General features: G+C 35.4%; 1 protein-coding gene across 3 annotated transcripts in view; it reads left to right on the top strand.

The window, feature by feature from the left end:
- LOC144453780 (regulator of G-protein signaling 7-like) overlaps positions 1-20,898 on the top strand; it is a 115,573-nt gene that overhangs the window by 266 nt on the left and 94,409 nt on the right. For all 3 annotated transcript variants that reach the window (XM_078145136.1, XM_078145135.1, XM_078145134.1), the window contains exon 1: positions 1-279. This exon is cut by the window's left edge and continues 266 nt beyond it. In XM_078145136.1, coding sequence (XP_078001262.1) covers positions 190-279 — 90 coding nt within the window. In that variant the 5' untranslated portion in view covers positions 1-189. The remainder of the gene's footprint in view (positions 280-20,898) is intronic.

Genomic DNA, 20,898 nt, shown 5'->3' with positions numbered 1-20,898 from the left:
TGGAGGAGTGACCAGTCGTCGTATACATATAGAAATCTGTTTTTGTTTAAATTTATTGTGTCTGATTTCATTAACATTGACTGTGAATAAGCGTGCTCGCGGCATGGAATTTTCTTGACTTCCCAATACAAGGAATATACTTTGCTTCAAGGGATACGGTACGGTACAGGGAACGTACGGTGAATCTACATGTACATGAACATTATGGCTCAAAGGCGCAAACAAGACTCTAGCAATGGGACAAATGAATATAATCCTAATTTTATAGTTTACCGAAAGGTAGGAAAAATTAATGCATTTATATTCGTCAAACATCTGTTAATAGCAATTACTTAACAGATCATTGACAAGAGGGAGTTCTTATATTGTATTTACTAAAGGTTGCGCCGGTTCCTGCCCTAGGGGGTGTTCCGTTTTGATTTCTTCGTATCGCAGCGAACGGCCTTGTCTCTTCTAGTGCTTGAAACACCCGACTGTAACTGGACGTGAACAGCGATCGCAGTTGAAATTTATGTTGTCCGTTGTCACAAGCAAACTACAAACGTGCGGGTATCGTCTGCACTAAAATGAGACGAGTCTAGAAATCAGGAACTAGTTGTTTTCTTTGAATTGATTAGCCGGAGTATGTTGCACAGTATTTGCACTTTACCCCGTCAATTGTGCAATGCTATTTCGAAATTGCTGTCTTTTCCCTGACAATTTGTGTTTTTTGTGTGTGATGGATATTTTCCTCTCCATAAAAGCAATTACCAACTCTTACCCCCTTGCATCTTGAGTTATATATCGTGATAGACTGTGTTGTACATTAACCAGAATATATATGAACAATCAGAAAATGGAAAATGTATAGAATGTATAAGCAGAAAAAAAACCCCGTACATAAACTGAAATGAAACCAACAGTGTGACTGCATAATGTGAAATTCAAAATTATTGATGTAAAACTGATAGCTGGATATGATGGTTGATTGGCAAAAGAAAGCAATGCACTTTGTACATGTGATGTGATGGAGTGGGAAATTGCTGCTGTTAATTGGAACAATTGATGTATAGCTTATCAGGTGTTGATATCATAACAACTATGGAAATGCATTGAGTAATTATGAGAATCCGCTGGGACCCCAACAGAAGACATAGCAACAGCCCCTTATCAGTGTTACATAATTTATTTCATAATGTAATCTTGTTTCAACTATTTATGATGTGTGATGAAGCTGTAAAAATCAATTGACATAGTTTATTACCATATTAGTTATTTCATTTTTCTCCCTATGCATTAATAAACACCATCTTTTAATCCCATAGAGCTGGGATTTCCTCTATTGATTTTTTTTCTGTGCTGAATCAGATTTTAAAAAATTGCAATAGAATAGTGATTTGGCTGTTAAATTATGCTAGGATGTCATTTCACAGTTCATTTGGGTCCACTCTTTTTAATGACTAGCATTTTCTGCATTGTAAATTGGCTTGTTACTACACAAAATGTATATGAAATAGCCAAATCAAATATTCCTAATGTAGTTTGACAATATTGGCACAGGTTATGATGACATAGGATATTTTATAGGAATCCTGACAATATTTTCATATTCCAATTTTATCATGAGTCTGCCTAATGTTGCCTCCTCTTTCAGTGTTTTCATCACCACCCTTCTCCCAGGCCTCTCAAGTGTAATGCCTTTTTCTTCTGTATCTTGAAAAAATACATAAACATATTTTAGTTAAAATGCATTGAAAATAGTGAGTGACAAAGATGAAGAAATACCTAAAAAATGAGTGAAAGTGTCTTGGGAATAGGTACATTGAGAATTGTGTAATTGTAAGTTGAGGGAAAATTGCCTCGTTCTGTTTGGAAATCGACCTTCATAGGCAATGACCTTTCATGAGTTTGCCTGCATACATGATCGAAAGGATTGTCAAAATTCAATAATATTTCTTCTAATTTGAGGCATTACTTTTGATTTTGAAACAAAAATCATGACTTCAGTTGTTCTGAGGGTTTTCATGGCCTAAATTGTCATCTTTTCTGTACCATAATTGATTCATTTCTGTTTTTAGAATCACAAAGGCATGGGTGTCATTGTTGATCAATCTAGATGTTTTGAAGTGTTTGGCATGTAGTTACCTGGTTAGTCAGCATATAAATCAGTGAATGTGATAGATGTAGGGGTTTTGTAGATGTAGGGATTTCATACATGTTCTCTTGTTTGTACTCAATTTCATTTTTATTCAAACAGATAACAGTCAAATGTAGACAAAAAAGTGACTTTGGTCTTTAAAGACTGCAATGACAAGTACAAATTTAGGTATTTTAATTTATACTTCAATCATGGTATTATAGAAATTCTTGCAATATAGAGACATAGCACTAGTTTTTGTACTGTATTGTAATGTACCAGCTATGAAGTATTTAAATTTTACCCATGTCTAAAATTAAACAATGCAAAGGTGATTGTACAACGAAATGGTACAAATCAGTGAAAAGATGTGCAGTACAGTATGACATTGAAACAATTAAAAGTGACTGTTGTGGAATATAATTCAGCTACTCCTTGTTGACTACATGTAATATTAAGCTGTGGCAGCTTACAGCCTATAAAGGCACACAAAGCTCTGTAAAATGAAATCAAGAGATCTTCATGCAGGACACGTAGAGGAATTTTTAAATGACAAAGAGAAAGAGAGTAGAGAAAGAGAGAAGGAAAGAGTGGGGGTGTTGGGGTGTTGAGGAAATCTTGTCTGGTCAGTCAAGTTCAACTGTAATTTCTGTGAAGTATAATAATTGTTAGCAATAAAATGAATGAAATGATGATCACAGGACTGGGACTAGACTAGAAATTGTATTGTCTACATTGAAGTCTAAGATGCTAGGAAGCGATGATACTTGGGATAAACGAAATTTTACTTGCTCTATTGCCATAATACTGTGTAGTCTAATTCGGTAAAAATATGACATTGACAAAATTGTTTCATACCAAATTTCAAATGAGATGCTCACCCGAGACTGAAAATGTCAAAGCTGGAATCAGCATTAGAGAAAACAACAACTGAAATCTCTGTTTCCATGGAGATGAGCCTATGATCTCATCTTTTCATTTCCATTTTTCAGCCTAGGGCTACATGACTTTAGGTGTCACACAGCAAATATGAAGAATTTGAAGTGTAATTGAATTTTCATTAGATTTCACCCTATAGTAGCATAATACTGATGATTCATGTTCTTCTGTTCTTTCACTTTGATTAGATTGGAATATTTAAGATAAATTGATGCTATGGGATTCTGCTAAAGTGGGGTGGGTCAAACTAATTCTAGACAAGGTTCAACTAAAAAATTTCTTCCATCGACTATAACATATTTTGAGTCTTTCAAGTCAGTTTTTTTTGTGGGTGTAGTGACTGATTAAATTCATGATGCAAAGTAATGTTTAGTAATGATGCTTGTTGTGCGTGTGTCCCAAATGAGGTAAGATATTAATGCATATATTGTTTCAGGAGTGATTGCTTCATTCAAAGCCAGTAGAATTTCAATATATTATCAAACAGAATGGTTTAATGAGATGGGACTCTTTGGATAATTACATATTGTATTATTTTTGTTGTAGTATGTCTTTCAGAGTTTATGGATATGCTTCCATGCATAGCAATGAGTTTGTCACAGGTCTGCTTGTGTAGACAGGCCGTGACAAGCACACTTTGTAAAAAAAACTACAAACAATAGCTATAGTTACTCTGCAATTCTGATAGAGACTATACTACCCATATGTATTGTAATCCAACTTGTACAATGGTATATTGCCATGATATGGTATACTAGTGAAAGTTTAATTAAAAAGAGTTAAACAAGCTTAATCAGAAGATATATGAATGAATGAAAACTAGATTGTCTCCACAAAACTCAACTCAAAGGGTTTTCAAAGTACGATGAATGTTATATAAAATTGAGGAAATGAAAGCGACATATGTAGGAGTCGAATCCACATCCAGAGAACTCTAGTCACTGTGCTTTTCACCAGCTCAGCTAATGCACAGTACCACAGTCAATCAATCAATCAATCAATCAATTAGTCAGTCAGTCAGTCAGTCAGTCAGTCAGTCAATCAATCAATCAATCAATCAACCAACCAACTATGGTTTTATCAATAACTCTCTAAGATTTGCATCCTTGGGTGGATTCCTCATGAGACAATTTCCTTTAAGTTTATTCAAACATTAAAGTATCAAATTATTTGGATCTAATATAGCAAAATACGCTTACAAATTGAAAAGAAACTTGTACCAAATGTACCAACAACTAAATATTACATTTGCTATGAATAACAAACTTTTTAACATCAAGTAATCACCAACATGGGTACTCAGTGTGGATAAAGTGTTTTAAAGTGACATTCGGAACTCCTCAGCAGGTAATTATATATACAAAAATTTCAGAAATTTATTTTCACAAAACCCAGTACACTAGTGAGATTTGCCTGGACTTGAGGTGACAGGTCTGAAAGTAGAAATCAGAGAGAATTATGGGATATTTTGTATATATATATATCAACATTTTTATTTAAAGTAATTTAAAAATAGTTAGATATTAAACAAACAAAAGCAAACATACACTTGAATATATGGATTTGTTATGATATTTCAAGTATAGATTTGAATCATTTGTCTCCAGATTTGTTAAATATAAATTAATTAAATTGAATGAATTTTGCACTGTATTTTGGATGATAGAAAGATCTAACACACTTGGTGAATGAGAGGATTAAAGTTTTCATAGAAAACTCTGGATTGGACAAAGCTGTGTTTTACTTCAAGAGATTCCAATGGTCATTGTAGTTGTATTATTCAATGAAATCTATTTCTGGACATCATTTCATTGTCTAATTTTGTGAATACGTGCCTATGTGCTTGAAAGTCAACGAATCAGCATCATCCGATATCATATGATGTCCACTTATTGTCATCATCATGGGGACATCATTTCATGGTCTAGTCTTGTGAATGCGTGCATATGTGCTTGAAAGACTACATCATCCGATATCATATGATGTCCACTCGTTGTATAGGAATTAGGGGTCTCTAGTGATATGATTGTGTTGGATGGCAGTCAGTCAGGATACATGTACCATTGATGAATGAGTAGAACAGGGAAATCCCTACTTCAATGTAAAACAACCATTATGTTATTTCAGGGCTTAAATTACAATGTGGACATTATGGCTTTTTATTTGAACTGTTTTGTTTACTTCATCATTTCATGATGTCATATGTTTGCTTTGCATGCTACCCAGCATGCTCTGCACACTACCCAGCAGCATGTTGTAAAGAGTACAATTTTAATCTTTACCCTCTTGCCTCAAGTGTTTAATTATTGTTAGTATTTTTTTTACTGAAACCTATGGGTGTATTGTTTGGAACAGTTTTTGTGTTAAACTGTGTTCAAAATATGCTGTAGTCTGGTATTACGTGGCCCTATGTAGTTTTTTCCAACTAACCCTAAACTTTTCTAACCCAGTAAATGGTCTGATAATTAGGTCTGTTATATCATAATATATTATATTATATTAAATAAAGTAAAATAACACAAAAAGTAGAGATGTTATGACTCTTCAAAAAAGAAAAAGAAACAAAGTTTGACCCTACTTTTTTGGGAGGTATTATAACTTAATCAGAACCAAGCTTTTTATTTTGCTGTGGCCTTAGCTATAATTTTTAACACATTTTTACTTTCTGTTTTACTCAGTCAGGAAGCTATGTGTACAATATACAGGTTTACTAAAGAAAGTATTCTGTTGCCAAAATTTAAAATGGTATATATACACACAGGCAGACACAGACAGACACATACACAGATGGAAACAGATGCAGAGACAGAAACATGTATGTAGAATGTGTAATGGAGGTACCTTAGGATCAGTTTTAGTATTTAGGGGTGGCTAGGATTGGGTGGGCAGGGGTAACATTGGTGTTATAGACAGGTAAAGTGACACAGAAATCACACCCAAGGTTATTAAAAAAGTAAAAATTGAATTACTGTGTAATGATCAGGAAACAGTAGCCTTATAAGGTTGTATGTTTATTTTTAATGTTCAGATTATAATATTATAATTTGCCTTCAATGTGAAAATCCTATTACTGACAGTACAAATCCTCCATGTCATACTACTGTCTTTGACATGATAAAGTTGTTATGTTGTAAGGCTGTAAGTAATTATTATATTATTTCCTGTCCTTCTGTCATTTCTATTTTACCACAGGCAAATAGTCCATACAACATTACGCATGGCATTTTGGACTGGACATATATAGTGAAATTGTATTGCACATAATTTTTCAGTTTCAGTATCCAGAGGCATTAACTGCTGTATACCTTGCTCAAACAGTGTCAAATCGTCTGACGTCATATTTCTCATTGTGTAGGAAGACTTCTTATCCATAGCTTTTTGTGTCACTTCTTGAGTAACAAACAAAATATGGTTTTCATATGCTACGATGATAAAATGGAAACATTTTTATTTGTTACTTTTCAAACTCTGATAATTAAATATTTATGAAATCAAGTTTGACATTCAAGATATCAAATATAACCTTTACTTCTTCATGTTCCTTGATTTCTTCGCATTTCAACCTTTTATACCTGAAAATAAAAGATATTTGTAGCCGGTTTTGGGTAATATGTAATTAATATTTTCCATTGTAAATGTGCCCTGTATTTGCTGGTGGGTTTCTGTAACATATCAGTATATTACACCATTACCTTGCTGGTGATGAATGTAAATTCATTATGTCTGTATATGATCTTAAATGAAATGAAATGACAAGTAAATCATTGATTTGGATTGTGTTTCATTTACACCAGTGTTAGCTGTAAAGTTTATCATATTGTGATTCATCAAGTTAATATGAAAACCCAAGCAATGAAGCATCTTTAGGACTACCCCTTATCTGTAACCTGTATGTTATTTTTTACTAGACTTCTGTAACTTTCTTTGTATCTGATAGTTCACCCCTCTTCCCTTTTTGTGATGATGAACAAGTGTCTATTTATATGTGGGTGATGATGTGCCAAGGCTAGGCTGGACATTTTTTTTTCATTTGTTGGCCCTGACCTGGCTAATCCTTCACCAATCTACTCTGCATATACCAGAATCATCCAGGCCTAATAACACATACAAAGTGTAACTCACTCTGTCTATTTCAGGAATTTCTTCAGTTTAATACCCAGTTGTGATTGAGACAGCCTACCCAATAAATCTGTTTAACACCTCAGGTTAAGGTGACCACAATAAATCAACACTGAAATTGCAACCCATACCCATGACCACAATATGATATTCAGATAAAAACAAAATTGATATGAAAATGAGCTAATTTACATATGAATGAGCAGCAAATATGATTGGTCAGCTTTTTTGTTTAAAGCTCTTAGCAAAATGTAAGAGTGACTACAACAGGTTGGCAATACTAGTATATCCGTTTATCCAGTTCAAACTATAAATAAATATGTAAGGCATGCAAATTATTTTGTGATATTTTCTCCAAAGTGCAGTATTGATTGTCACCTGTGATAAATAAATTATGATGTGCTAATATGCTTTAATACAAATAATCTTGGGCTACTCGCTCTCTCTGTCTGTCTGTCTGTCTGTCTCTCTCTGTCTCTCTCTGTCTCTTTCTCTCTCTCTCTCTCTCTCTCTCTCTCTCTCTCTCTCTCTCTCTCTCTCTGTTTCTCTCTCTCTCTCTCTCTCTCTCTCTCATTGTTTAGAATAGCTGTTGGTATTCGGGAAACATGAGCTCTAGAAAATAATTGAAAAAGCAAACAGACAGTAACATGATTTTCATGGATTTGTGTAGAAATGCTTCACTTTGAGTTTGGTTTTTAAATTTATTAACAAAAGTGTGCACCATCTGTGTCTGACACCTACTCTATTATATAAGTTATATCAGTTGAGCTCTCTATAATGTTTCCGATGGTCCAAATTGGAAAATTAGTGTTGTTATGTGCAGAATGCCAGATTATCAATGTATATTACATTAATGCAATCAATATGCAAATTCTGAAAGTATTGGTTTAGTGACCTGGGCAGCTATGCCAGCCATAATATGCATGGACTGGAATGATAAATTACTCTCAACCTAGTATCTTGTAATCTCATACAAATATTTCATCTACAGACTTATGATAAGGGTATGTTGGATATTTTAGAATTCAAAATAATTGGCAGGTTGCAAAAATGTGTAATGTATTAGTGTTACCACAAACCATATTCTACACCATTTTCTTGTCGTTCTAATTTTGCCAAAACTAAGAGCTTTTAAATTGAATTCCATTTTAAATATGCATATAAAGGTGATCATACTACATCACTGGTTCACTGGTTACTAAGGCAACAAGAATTATTAATGTGGATTCTAACCAATAACTGATTTTCCCACAAAAAATGTATGCGCACTCCTTAAAAAAAATATATGCTTTGTTTAATGTTTTTAAGATGTATGTCTGCATATTGCTTGGGGCAACGAGAACTCATCAGGGGCCATGAATTAGTCTGGTGTATGGTAGTACTATACAGATACGTGTCATTTGAAAATGCCAGCTGTGAATGTCAAATAAGCAATATAGATGGTGTTTGTGTTGAAACATGCTTCAACAACATTGGAATTTGCCATTTCACCATTCTGTTAAATCCACAAGAGGTGAGATGAAGCCACAAGAGGTGTGATGTTTGTGAAACCACAAGAGGTGTGATGTTTGTGAAACTGAAAAAAAACATTGCCTGTTTTGTGATACAGAACGATTCATAGTAATGCAATATTGTTAATTCAATTGTAATGTTCAAATACAGTACATGGCATTGTCAATACATGGCTTATGTTACAACCGTTATGAAAAGAACTAAGAAAGCAGGTACTGAGGTATTAAGTGGAAATGGAAAGCAAAACAAAATTTTGTGATTACAAAATGCTATATGGTTGGATGTTCCCACCAAGTACTACTTTTACAGCTGTTGCATGAATCTGTAATAGAAAATTATGAAAAATATTCTACTTTGTCATTTTCAGAACTCATAATTGATGAGGTGTGATACAGTTTGTGGAAGATGGTATTATTTACTCCTATATGTATCATACACATTACTATAGATTCACAGCATGCTATATTTAAAGTTCCATCCAGCTATAATGATATGCAAATAGGATAGACTTGAGTTTTGGGATTTATTCACTTTCATAGTTTTTTTTGTGTTTGAAATTGTTTTATCAAAGTGATATTATTGATAGTATGTTCAATGATAGTACTCTCCAGGTTGATATTCATTTTGACATCTGTTCCCTTCCCTTTGCCATCAATCAATGGCAATAACAACAAATTTAGCATTGATATAAATACTGTACTGTATTGGTTTAATATCAGATGCATTTGTCAACTTGATCCCCCTCCATTTGTATAAGCCATAGTATGGTTCATATCATACCATAGTATCCCTTGGAACCCCACTCCATACATTGTAGGTAATGTACCGGTATGCTTCATATCATACCATGGTGTCCCATGGAGCCCCTCCTTACATACTAGATAATGTATGCTTCATATCATACTGTGAAGTTTCCCAAACCCCTCCATACTACCAGATAATGTATATTGTATATATCATGACCCCCATCATACAAAAGAGTCATAGTATGCTTTAGATAGGAGTATGTATTAATAGTCTATCTACCAGCAACAAATTTAACCTGCAGCAAAAACACAATGACAACGCTATTTCTTATTGTTAAATAGTGTGTTACTAGTTGCTGTAACTGTAGGGGAGTAGTAGAGTACACATGGACCACTCACTGTGTCGGTTCATTATGTTGCAGATGAAACGTTGCAATTATTTTGTTAGTTTCCAATGTCTTACTTGTCTCTAGGAGCAGTAATTTTATGTCTATAGCCTGTAGAAAGAAAATATCTTAGATCTTTAGTTCAACTAGCATATAGTATGCTTTGATATTCATTATCATATGGCTGCATTTTTTATCAAAATGTTACATTTTTTATATGTGAAAATTTGTTATGTTTATTGATCTAAGGGCAAGTCTGATCTCAATTATATATTGGTGTTTGAGTTCAACTAGCCTGGAATCTATGCAAATAGGGGTTTTGAAATTGTTATTTCCCCATCACGCCTGGCCTGATGCCATTGATTCTCTGCTTTAATGAAGCTAGTGGTCAGAAAATGGGAGCAACTGAGATGACATCAATAGCATAACCATGATTAGGCCGAACGCAGAGGTGTAGCTTTACGATGTCAATAGCGTCGCCACCCCATGATAAGGCTGAATGCTGAGGTGGAGCTTTATGATGTCAATAGCGTCACCCCATGATTAGGCCGAATGCAAAGATGGAGCTTCACAATGTCAATAGCATCACCCCATGATTAGGCCGAATGCAGAGGTGGAGCTTTATGATGTCAATAGCGCATCACCATGATTAGGCCGAATGCAGTGTTGGAGCTTTATGATGAAAATGCATGAACATCCTTAACTCCTTAAACATCCTTGACTGATACAATCTAAAAATCTGTCAACAAGCCCTAAACTATCACTTCGTATCTGGTTCATTTGATCACCGCTGGCTATTTCACTGCAATACTGACCAAAATGATGTGAATATTATGTATGTTCGTACAACGCTTGTTTTGAAAATAGCTTGGATTAACTTTGTCATGCCCAAATACGTGTTCAGCGGGTAAACCTTATACAATTGGATTCCTATTGGCATGATCAGAGTCATTTGGAGAAAGCACATTGTGGCATGTATTTGCATCTGAACATGACATACGTGACATGCGTGATGATACAATGCACAACCATTAGACTGAAATGTGCAGATGACTATATGAATCGAATGTGACGTGCTACAAAGTCATAATTTAAAAACAGCTGATTGTTATACATTATAAGATCATGCTCTCTGACATTTTCAAAAATCATGAGAAAATCTTGTGACTTTTCAACAGAATATTTCCTTGAAAGTTAAAGCTGTGTCTTGGCTGTAACTTCCAGAAGTCAAACTTGCTATGGTACATTACAGAAACCAGCTGTGAACCCTAAAAGCTCTAAAGTAATGGCTAATATTCACAAAAAGTGGTGAAAACTTTTGAGATTAGCTAATTCAGTGGCTGAATGTTTTAATTTGTTAGCGGGAGCCCTGCATGTGTGAAATTCCCATGAATTGAATGACCTTTTTAGCATGTGCCATAGATGGTCATTATGAATATTAATAAGCCCATCGCAGCAGATGGGGTCAGCCAATCACAAAGAGGTAGTTTTCATAATGGACATTGGTGAGTTGATTATCGCTAGGTGATGTCGTAATCTAATTACAGCTTTTGAATACACATACGATTGATCATTCTAAGTGAGATAGGAAAATTAAAATACAAAAATCCCCATTCGCCTGTATTGTAGGCTAGTGTTCAACATGATTGGACTTGTTGTACATGGCACATGGACATCATGTAATTCAGTGTTCACCCGCTGCAGACATGTTTACTGGGTTTCTGGTTAGAACAGTGTTTAGTTATATCTAAGATCAGGTACATAAAATTTAATTAGTTTTCAACAAAAAGTTGTTTTCGGTGCATGTTTCAAAAGGTTTGGAAAGAGTGTAAAATTTCAATTTGTAATTTTCTCACTGAAATATCAATGCCCTGCGTCATGTTCATGTTTGCAAACAGTTGTCATGTACTGTCCTCACTCGGTAAATGTGACATTTGATGCTTGGTTGGTGATACTTGATTTGACATGAAGTGTTAATGGACAACAATTAGCTAATGATAGGTGATTGAAACTGACACTCCCTCACTCTGTGATATTTATCTGAAGCAATTGACAACTCTCTACTGTGTATATGAGTGAACTAAGCAAAAGCAATACGGAAGAGATAAGTCGCTTGATTTGAGGATGGCGTTTGTGATTTTGTGATGATGATACATGGACTGTTCGGGGAAATTCAAAATGATAAGTTTCTGAAAGGGAATCGATGTGTAATGTTCATATATGTATGCTTTGATAGACATAATGCTGCCAACACTAGTGTTCATCATTGCAGAAAGTGTGGTTGTTTGTCATAAAGACTAATTGTTCTCTTCATTACCATAAATAGTAGCACCAACAGACATCACACCTCACATTTCTTTCCACAGCTGTATGTTCAGTAAAAATTGTAGCCATTGTACGGTGTTCTTGCAAGAAATTGAATATGCCTGGTGGGATAAGGAATTATTGGAGGTTGAATTGAAATCAAATAATAGTTTAACATTCTCAGGCGATTGACATCACTTCCTGTCCTTTCCATCTATAAGATGATTTCTGCCTTGAAATTGTTGTCATGGATACAGAGCAGGAGGCTCTGTAAAGGCCTAAGGTTCAAGCGGTCTTTTCCACAACTTGAAAGAATACTGCTGTTATCCGACAGTGCATACAAATCAACAGACAAGAGGAATCTGACCAGAGATGCAACATGCAGGCTATTAAGGAAGGAAACTCCTCAGGGACTGGTTTTCATGACAATCAAAGGATTTCAGCTTTTCTTGAAACTTTGCCCTATGAAATATCATGCTTTGTTCAAATCAAATGGAAGTATGGGTCATCAAACTTGTTTCCTAGGGAACTGATGTCTTCTCTTTTCTCTGTATTGTCTGGCAGCCATTTTGAAAGCTGTGTGATGACTTTGATGTAATTTGTCTGTTATTTTCCAAGTGAGCATGGCGAGACTGACTCAAGTATTTTCTTAATAAGCTTGAAGTATAGGGCCGTAGGTCTTGGTGTTTTGAATCTGATCACGTATCATAGATGAAGACCTAATTTGAATATGCAGATTAATCCAAATCAGTCATACATATGTGTGTGACAGTCTTGGAATATCTTGAAAGTGAACCAAGTTATTTGAAACCATACACACTCGGATACTTACATGTACTATAATCAGCGTATAGGATGAAATATACAATATATTTAGCAAAACGAAATGTCTGATTGCATAGCTATGCAAAGGTTAGATTGCCAATTCACTGATGGTAGTATTGATTTGCTGAGAACACTGTGTTCTGTAAGAATACTGATTTGTGATTTAAGAACATAGATAAGAGGGAAAGATATTTTCCTCACAATTGTTAATTCATGATCCATATATTGAAAGTTTAAAATGTGTTTTCAACGCTGGTTAGAGCTGACCTCAATTCATCAGGATGCAATCCATCGATGATTATATCATGATGCAAGCTAGTCATATCAGTATGAATATTTATAATTCAGTACATATCTTTTAATATATTGTAAAACATGAAAGGTTATCTGTACACTCTTTGATATGTTAGAATAGTATTGGTGTAGGGTTAGTGATGTGGTCCAAATATAAATGTACCTCCCATGGTAATAATGTTATATGGAGCAAGGGGTAAGGGGCCTAAAGGTGCTGTGTGTGTGTGTGTGTGTGTGTGCAGCTCCCCATGATTCATAGCTCTTTATCACAATGTCAAAATGCTATAAACTCAACAAATTGTGTCAAAAGAAGGGATATAGATCTGAAATGGACTATTATTGTTGTATTTTCTTAAACAACAGCTTGGTATTTATTGTTGAGGAACTTTAAACTTAGTGAAATGTAGATGACTGTCGCTTTATTTGTACATGTACTAGTATAAAGGTATTCAGGCCATGTTCTTAGACAGACTAACTTTTTCCGCTCAATGAGGAATGTTCTAGTTTTGCTGTCAAGAGGCCATGGGTTGTTATAACAATGGGTTGTAGATATCACCTGGTTTAATTCTATCCATCCTGTGAAGAATAGAAAATAAAGTTGGTGAATGTTTCAGTGAGTACATTCATAGCGGGAAAGTGATAGTCTGAACATAAATATGGCATATGCTTGATCACTCTGCATCCATATTGCTATTAATATTATTATTGTTTAAATTAAGTAGTCATCAGTTTTAACTGAAAGTTAGTAGACTATACTACTATGATGGATGGGTAGAGAAGTTTTTCTGACTTTGTTGGAAATGCAAAGTTTCAATCTATAACACGATAGATGAAGTATCTAAAACTTGCAATATGTAGTGGAGTCAAACAGTTATGATGAAATAACATCTGTGTTTGAAATTTCTGAAAATATGCTAAAATTCTGATAACATTATGGCAAATATTCAATCACATTGAAGAAAACCACAAAAGTCAGCAAGTATATCAAGTTACATGCACATGCACCATGAAATGTTGTTTATGTAGTATAAGTATATGGTGCTAAGCTGTGGTTCTATTTTATATATCCTCTTTCTCTCTAAAAACAATAATGATAAAATGTCAAAACATCTGGTAAATGGTTATTTCTGGCTATTTTATCTATTTTATGGCAAGGACCATACTTGTTTACATTGTACCAATATTCTTTAATGTCTTTAGTTTTTGTATTTAGTTTTACTACTCCAGCCAGGGTAGTCAGTCTGTTTTATCATAAGTAGTAAATTGGCTTGGCCCAGACATCCTCATTTGTTTCATATACTCTGTCTTACTGTTGCGATAATTTCTAAAAATTATGTGAAAATAATCTGAAAGATAATATTGAATATGAAATAAGAATATCTTTCCTACAATAAATGCAATAATTGTTTATTGAGAAACGTGTTTGAAAAATATGTTGTGATTTTTCCCTTTGCAGTCAGACATCTCACTTCATTTTTTTTGGTGAAAGGGAATTTGAAATGTCAAAATAGGGACATTTTATGTTCAGTTGAATTGTTGCATTAGAAGTAATTATGCATAGCTTTGTGAAATTAAGTGTATTTTTGTCAAATTACTAGTATTAGTACCCTGATACATGTATAAGTCAAAAGTTAATACAACATTGAATGAGTAACCATATTATTAGCAACTATTTAAATTTACTACCCACTTTCAGAGCAACATGTACATTGTGGATCTACGGAGCCATACTTGAAAGTTTATAGGACAGTTTCAGTGAAAATGACCAGGATTGACGATGATGAATTTACAATTTTAGATATTTTGGTGACATACAAAAATTGACTAGTTATGCAGAAAACGTATTTGAACATGGGCATGTGAGTCTTACACAAAAATATGACAAAAAAGTGTCATTTAGTCATTGAATGTAAAGAACAAATAAGGTGAATAATATGTACTGTTTGACAGCTAGAGTGTACCAAATAGAAAAAAGCTACCATATGGCAGGAGAAAGAAAACAAAAGCGGTGGTAAACGGGGAGTCGGGTTAGTGTCTTTGCTGGTCATGATCTCACAACAATCACAAAAATATAATCTCTTTCATCTTGACATAAAAGAGAATGTTTCATCAAGCTTTGCCAGGCCCTTTGTAAGGATTTACAGATTATTATTGCACAAGGTCAAGGTAATAGTCATAGCTTTATATGAGGTAGATGTCATATTGTTTGTGCTCTTGCCAGTTAATTTGGTGTAAATTGATGTAGAATTGTCGGCAGCAATAAAATGAACAATGTTATGTAGTGCTGTGATGTTATATCAGGTAGTTTTAGATTGTGTTTGGTCCTCCTAGTATTTGCCTACATTATGTCCTAAAGCTGTATGTGTGTGTTAAATTGAGCAGACCCTAATCAGTAATTATTCTGCTTTCTCACAGCTATCTGTAATTCACACAATAGATATGAAATAAGTCTTATTAGTGCAGCAGAATCCAGTCAAGGTCATTGATCAAATCAACCACTGCATGTCAATCATCAATACACATTTTACTGAAGTTGGTTTTCATATAGAAATTTTTTCTAGTCTTTGATTGCTTGTAATATATGTTTATGCAAACACACACTCACTCTCAACACACATATATCATACATTTTTTCTGCCTTTTAAATATTTTCATTTGGATGTTGACATATACTAATGCAAGTAAAAGTACTGTACTTTTAATGTCTCTGTTTTCTACTTACATTAATTTCATAATATTGACATAGGTGGTATAACATATATACATGTTCCATAAATTGTATGTAATCTAGCTGGTCAGATATGTACATGTAGTGATGGTGTTTCAACATTCTCTGTTTACACATTCAGCGTGATAGTATTATGTGTACCACAGTTTAATACTAATCCATTTTGGATACAATTGAAAATTCAAGAAAATATTGCAATGCTTTTAAATTAGAGAAATTTTCTCTAATTTTAAAAGCATTGCAATATTTTCCTGATTTTTTTTTAAAAAGTTAATAATAAGTATGAAGCTATGTATTACACAGGGATGAGTATTATTTACTACTGGGGGAAACAATACCTGACAGTGTGCATAATGACAATACATTATTGAAATGATAATTATCTGTGGAAATTGTACAAAATGTCAGTGATGTTGTTAATGTATGGGAATATTGGAACTGATGATGCAGAAACCATGTACAGTGTAAGTCAAACCTGTATAGAATGGACTTCTGGTAAACATATCATTACTCTTTCAAGATTACTATCAGGAATGACCTTATATAGTAAGGTCACAAAGAAGGAAAACAGACCAGGGTGGCATGAAATAAAAAAATGGCTTAGTCTGACCAAAAGTAAACAGAGCGATTAACTTTGCATGATTGTTGATCAGTTGTAAACATGATGGATATTTCAGTGGAGACTGGAATGAAAATGATACACTTGATATGGCACACAAATTCCTTGGTGGATTACAATATGTGGAAACATAAATCACAGAGTGACACATGCATATATGATTAGATCAGGGATTCAAATAATCTATTGGGAAAGCAAGACATGCCATACATTAACACCCTCACTTGTCATCTAATATCCAGCTTCTCATTATGGATTTACTTGTATCATCTTTAATTGTGCGTGTACAGACAGCCATACAATCATGGCATTCTAGGTTGGAATTACTTAATATTATTTTCAAAGTTTATCATGAACGAATCATTAAAAATAGCTCCCTCCCTATCAGAATAAGATGCCTCTGAAGTGTGTACTTTATTTATTAAAAGAACATTTCTTTGTAGTGAAGGAGGAGTTTTATGTGTGCTAGTGTCTTTATGAGCTGGACATGCATCAGAGTGCTCTCAGTCAAGGTTTGCTGAAAAAGCCAGACAGGAAAACAAAAATAGGTTGTTGAAACCCCAAGAGTGAGTTGTAGCCTACCAATCAGGTTGTTTTCGAACTTGTGGTAGAATACAGGCTGTGAAACTTGCTAGGAATAACCCACAGTAAGCCCACCAATCAGGTTGTTGTAAACTTGTAGCAGAATACAGGCTGTGATGCATGTTAAGAATGACCCACAGTAAGCCCACCAATCAGGTTGTGAAACACACTAGGAATGACCCACAGTAAGGCCGGCCACCATTCAGGTTGTGAAACATACTAGGAATGACCCACAATAAGCCCACCAATCAGGTGGTGAAACATACTAGGAATGGCCCACAGTAAGCCCACCAATCAGGTTGTGAAACACACTAGGAATGACCCACAATAAGCCCACCAATCAGGTTGTGAAACACACTAGGAATGACCCACAATAAGCCCACCAATCAGGTTGTGAAACACACTAGGAATGACCCACAATAAGCCCACCATTCAGGTGGTGAAACACACTAGGAATGACCCACAATAAGCCCACCAATCAGGTGGTGAAACACACTAGGAATGACCCACAATAAGCCCACCAATCAGGTGGTGAAACACACTAGGAATGACCCACAATAAGCCCACCATTCAGGTGGTGAAACACACTAGGAATGACCTACAATAAGCCCACCAATCAGGTGGTGAAACACACTAGGAATGACCCACAATAAGCCCACCAATCAGGTGGTGAAACACACTAGGAATGACCCACAATAAGCCCACCATTCAGGTGGTGAAACACACTAGGAATGACCCACAATAAGCCCACCAATCAGGTGGTGAAACACACTAGGAATGACCCACAATAAGCCCACCAATCAGGTTGTGAAACACACTAGGAATGACCCACAATAAGCCCACCAATCAGGTGGTGAAACACACTAGGAATGACCCACAATAAGCCCACCAATCAGGTGGTGAAACACACTAGGAATGACCCACAATAAGCCCACCATTCAGGTGGTGAAACACACTAGGAATGACCCACAATAAGCCCACCAATCAGGTGGTGAAACACACTAGGAATGACCCACAATAAGCCCACCAATCAGGTTGTGAAACACACTAGGAATGACCCACAATAAGCCCACCATTCAGGTGGTGAAACACACTAGGAATGACCCACAATAAGCCCACCAATCAGGTTGTGAAACACACTAGGAATGACCCACAATAAGCCCACCATTCAGGTGGTGAAACACACTAGGAATGACCCACAATAAGCCCACCATTCAGGCTGTGAAACACACTAGGAATGACCCACAATAAGCCCACCAATCAGGCTGTGAAACACACTAGGAATGACCCACAATAAGCCCACCATTCAGGTGGTGAAACACACTAGGAATGACCCACAATAAGCCCACCATTCAGGTGGTGAAACACACTAGGAATGACCCACAATAAGCCCACCAATCAGGCTGTGAAACACACTAGGAATGACCCACAATAAGCCCACCATTCAGGTGGTGAAACACACTAGGAATGACCCACAATAAGCCCACCATTCAGGTGGTGAAACACACTAGGAATGACCCACAATAAGCCCACCATTCAGGTGGTGAAACACACTAGGAATGACCCACAATAAGCCCACCAATCAGGCTGTGAAACACACTAGGAATGACCCACAATAAGCCCACCAATCAGGCTGTGAAACACACTAGGAATGACCCACAATAAGCCCACCATTCAGGTGGTGAAACACACTAGGAATGACCCACAATAAGCCCACCAATCAGGCTGTGAAACACACTAGGAATGACCCACAATAAGCCCACCATTCAGGTGGTGAAACACACTAGGAATGACCCACAATAAGCCCACCATTCAGGTGGTGAAACACACTAGGAATGACCCACAATAAGCCCACCAATCAGGTTGTGAAACACACTAGGAATGACCCACAATAAGCCCACCATTCAGGTGGTGAAACACACTAGGAATGACCCACAATAAGCCCACCATTCAGGCTGTGAAACACACTAGGAATGACCCACAATAAGCCCACCAATCAGGTTGTGAAACACACTAGGAATGACCCACAATAAGCCCACCAATCAGGTTGTGAAACACACTAGGAATGACCCACAATAAGCCCACCAATCAGGCTGTGAAACACACTAGGAATGACCCACAATAAGCCCACCATTCAGGTGGTGAAACACACTAGGAATGACCCACAATAAGCCCACCATTCAGGTGGTGAAACACACTAGGAATGACCCACAATAAGCCCACCAATCAGGTTGTGAAACACACTAGGAATGACCCACAATAAGCCCACCATTCAGGTGGTGAAACACACTAGGAATGACCCACAATAAGCCCACCATTCAGGCTGTGAAACACACTAGGAATGACCCACAATAAGCCCACCTATCAGGTTGTTTTTATGGATTGTAGGTTGTGCTACACGCAAGCGATACATTATGTACTTTTCTTGTGATATCAATTGATAAGATCTATGCAACACAGACATATGTGGTGTACAGCAATATCTGTTTTGCATGTATTTTATCACCTTAATATATGTAAGGTTGACTGGTTTGGACGTCATCATTCTATGTCATGCAGGATTTTTATTCTAGTTTAACTGTCGATGGTGTTAGGAAAATAGATTATTTCTATTTGTGCCATTCACAAAAATGGGAAAAAATGTCAGTGTTGCTCATTGTTGTTGGCAAATTCTGTTCAGTGTGAAAGGATAGAGTGATTTGAAATGCTGATTAGTTGGATTGTGTGTGTGGCAGTTGTCACTTACAAGGTTTTCAATAAAAAGGGGGCTGCTCTTTTATAACAATTGAGGCAATGCTGATGAATTCATGGCTGTTTGTATAATTTTTTTGAATGAAGACGTCATATATATTGTAGGTATTGTTATTAACAAAATAACTTTGACATTTCTCATTTTCATGTTTAACATATGAAATACAAAATATCTGAGCTATCATATTCCGTATGGAGTTAGTTATAATGATTAGCAAGTAAATTCCATGTGGGCAGTCCAACTTATTACCTTGCTGCCTAACAATAAAATATAATTCCATATATTATCATCTATATAATTATGAATGTTTCATTTCAAAATCTGTATTGTTTCAAGCTCTTGGCTTTATGTCCCTATTAAGATATTGATCGTTCACACTAAATCTTGAATGTAAGTTTGATTTATATTGTACAATCTTTAAAAAAACACTACCCGTAATATTTGACGTAATTGTAAGTTTGGTTTCCATAGCAATGAAAAATTGATTGAATGTTTCAAATTACAGTCTTAATAATCCAGTTTGTTTGTTGTCAGTGCATATGTAATTTCCCTAACGTATGATGTATGCACTGTTTTATCAATGGCTTCCCATGTCCATTGGAATTCAATGCCCAATAAAAGCAAACTGGTATTTGAATCAATAAACATTTCCTCAGTGATGTATAGCAATGTTTTATTTTGTTCATGTTGTCATGTGAAATTCACTTTTTATTATTTATATGTATGTAACAATTGTGTCAAAAATGGTTAAAATGTTGGACTACTTCTACACCAAATATGACCTTATGGCTTTCTCTATCAATTGCACATTGTATTTGAAAATAACAACAGGACATATTGGAATAAAATCTCGTCAATCAGGAAAAAGAATATTCATAAATTAATTAAATCAAATGATTTGTATAAGTATTCTATGAGGGTGCAAAGTATGGAATGAAATGGTGTGAATATTGTGCAAAGTATGGAATGAAATGGT

Source organism: Glandiceps talaboti, chromosome 2 (genome assembly GCF_964340395.1).
Source record: "Glandiceps talaboti chromosome 2, keGlaTala1.1, whole genome shotgun sequence".
NCBI classification, from domain to species: domain Eukaryota; kingdom Metazoa; phylum Hemichordata; class Enteropneusta; family Spengelidae; genus Glandiceps; species Glandiceps talaboti.
This window is presented reverse-complemented; position numbering and strand designations above follow the sequence as displayed.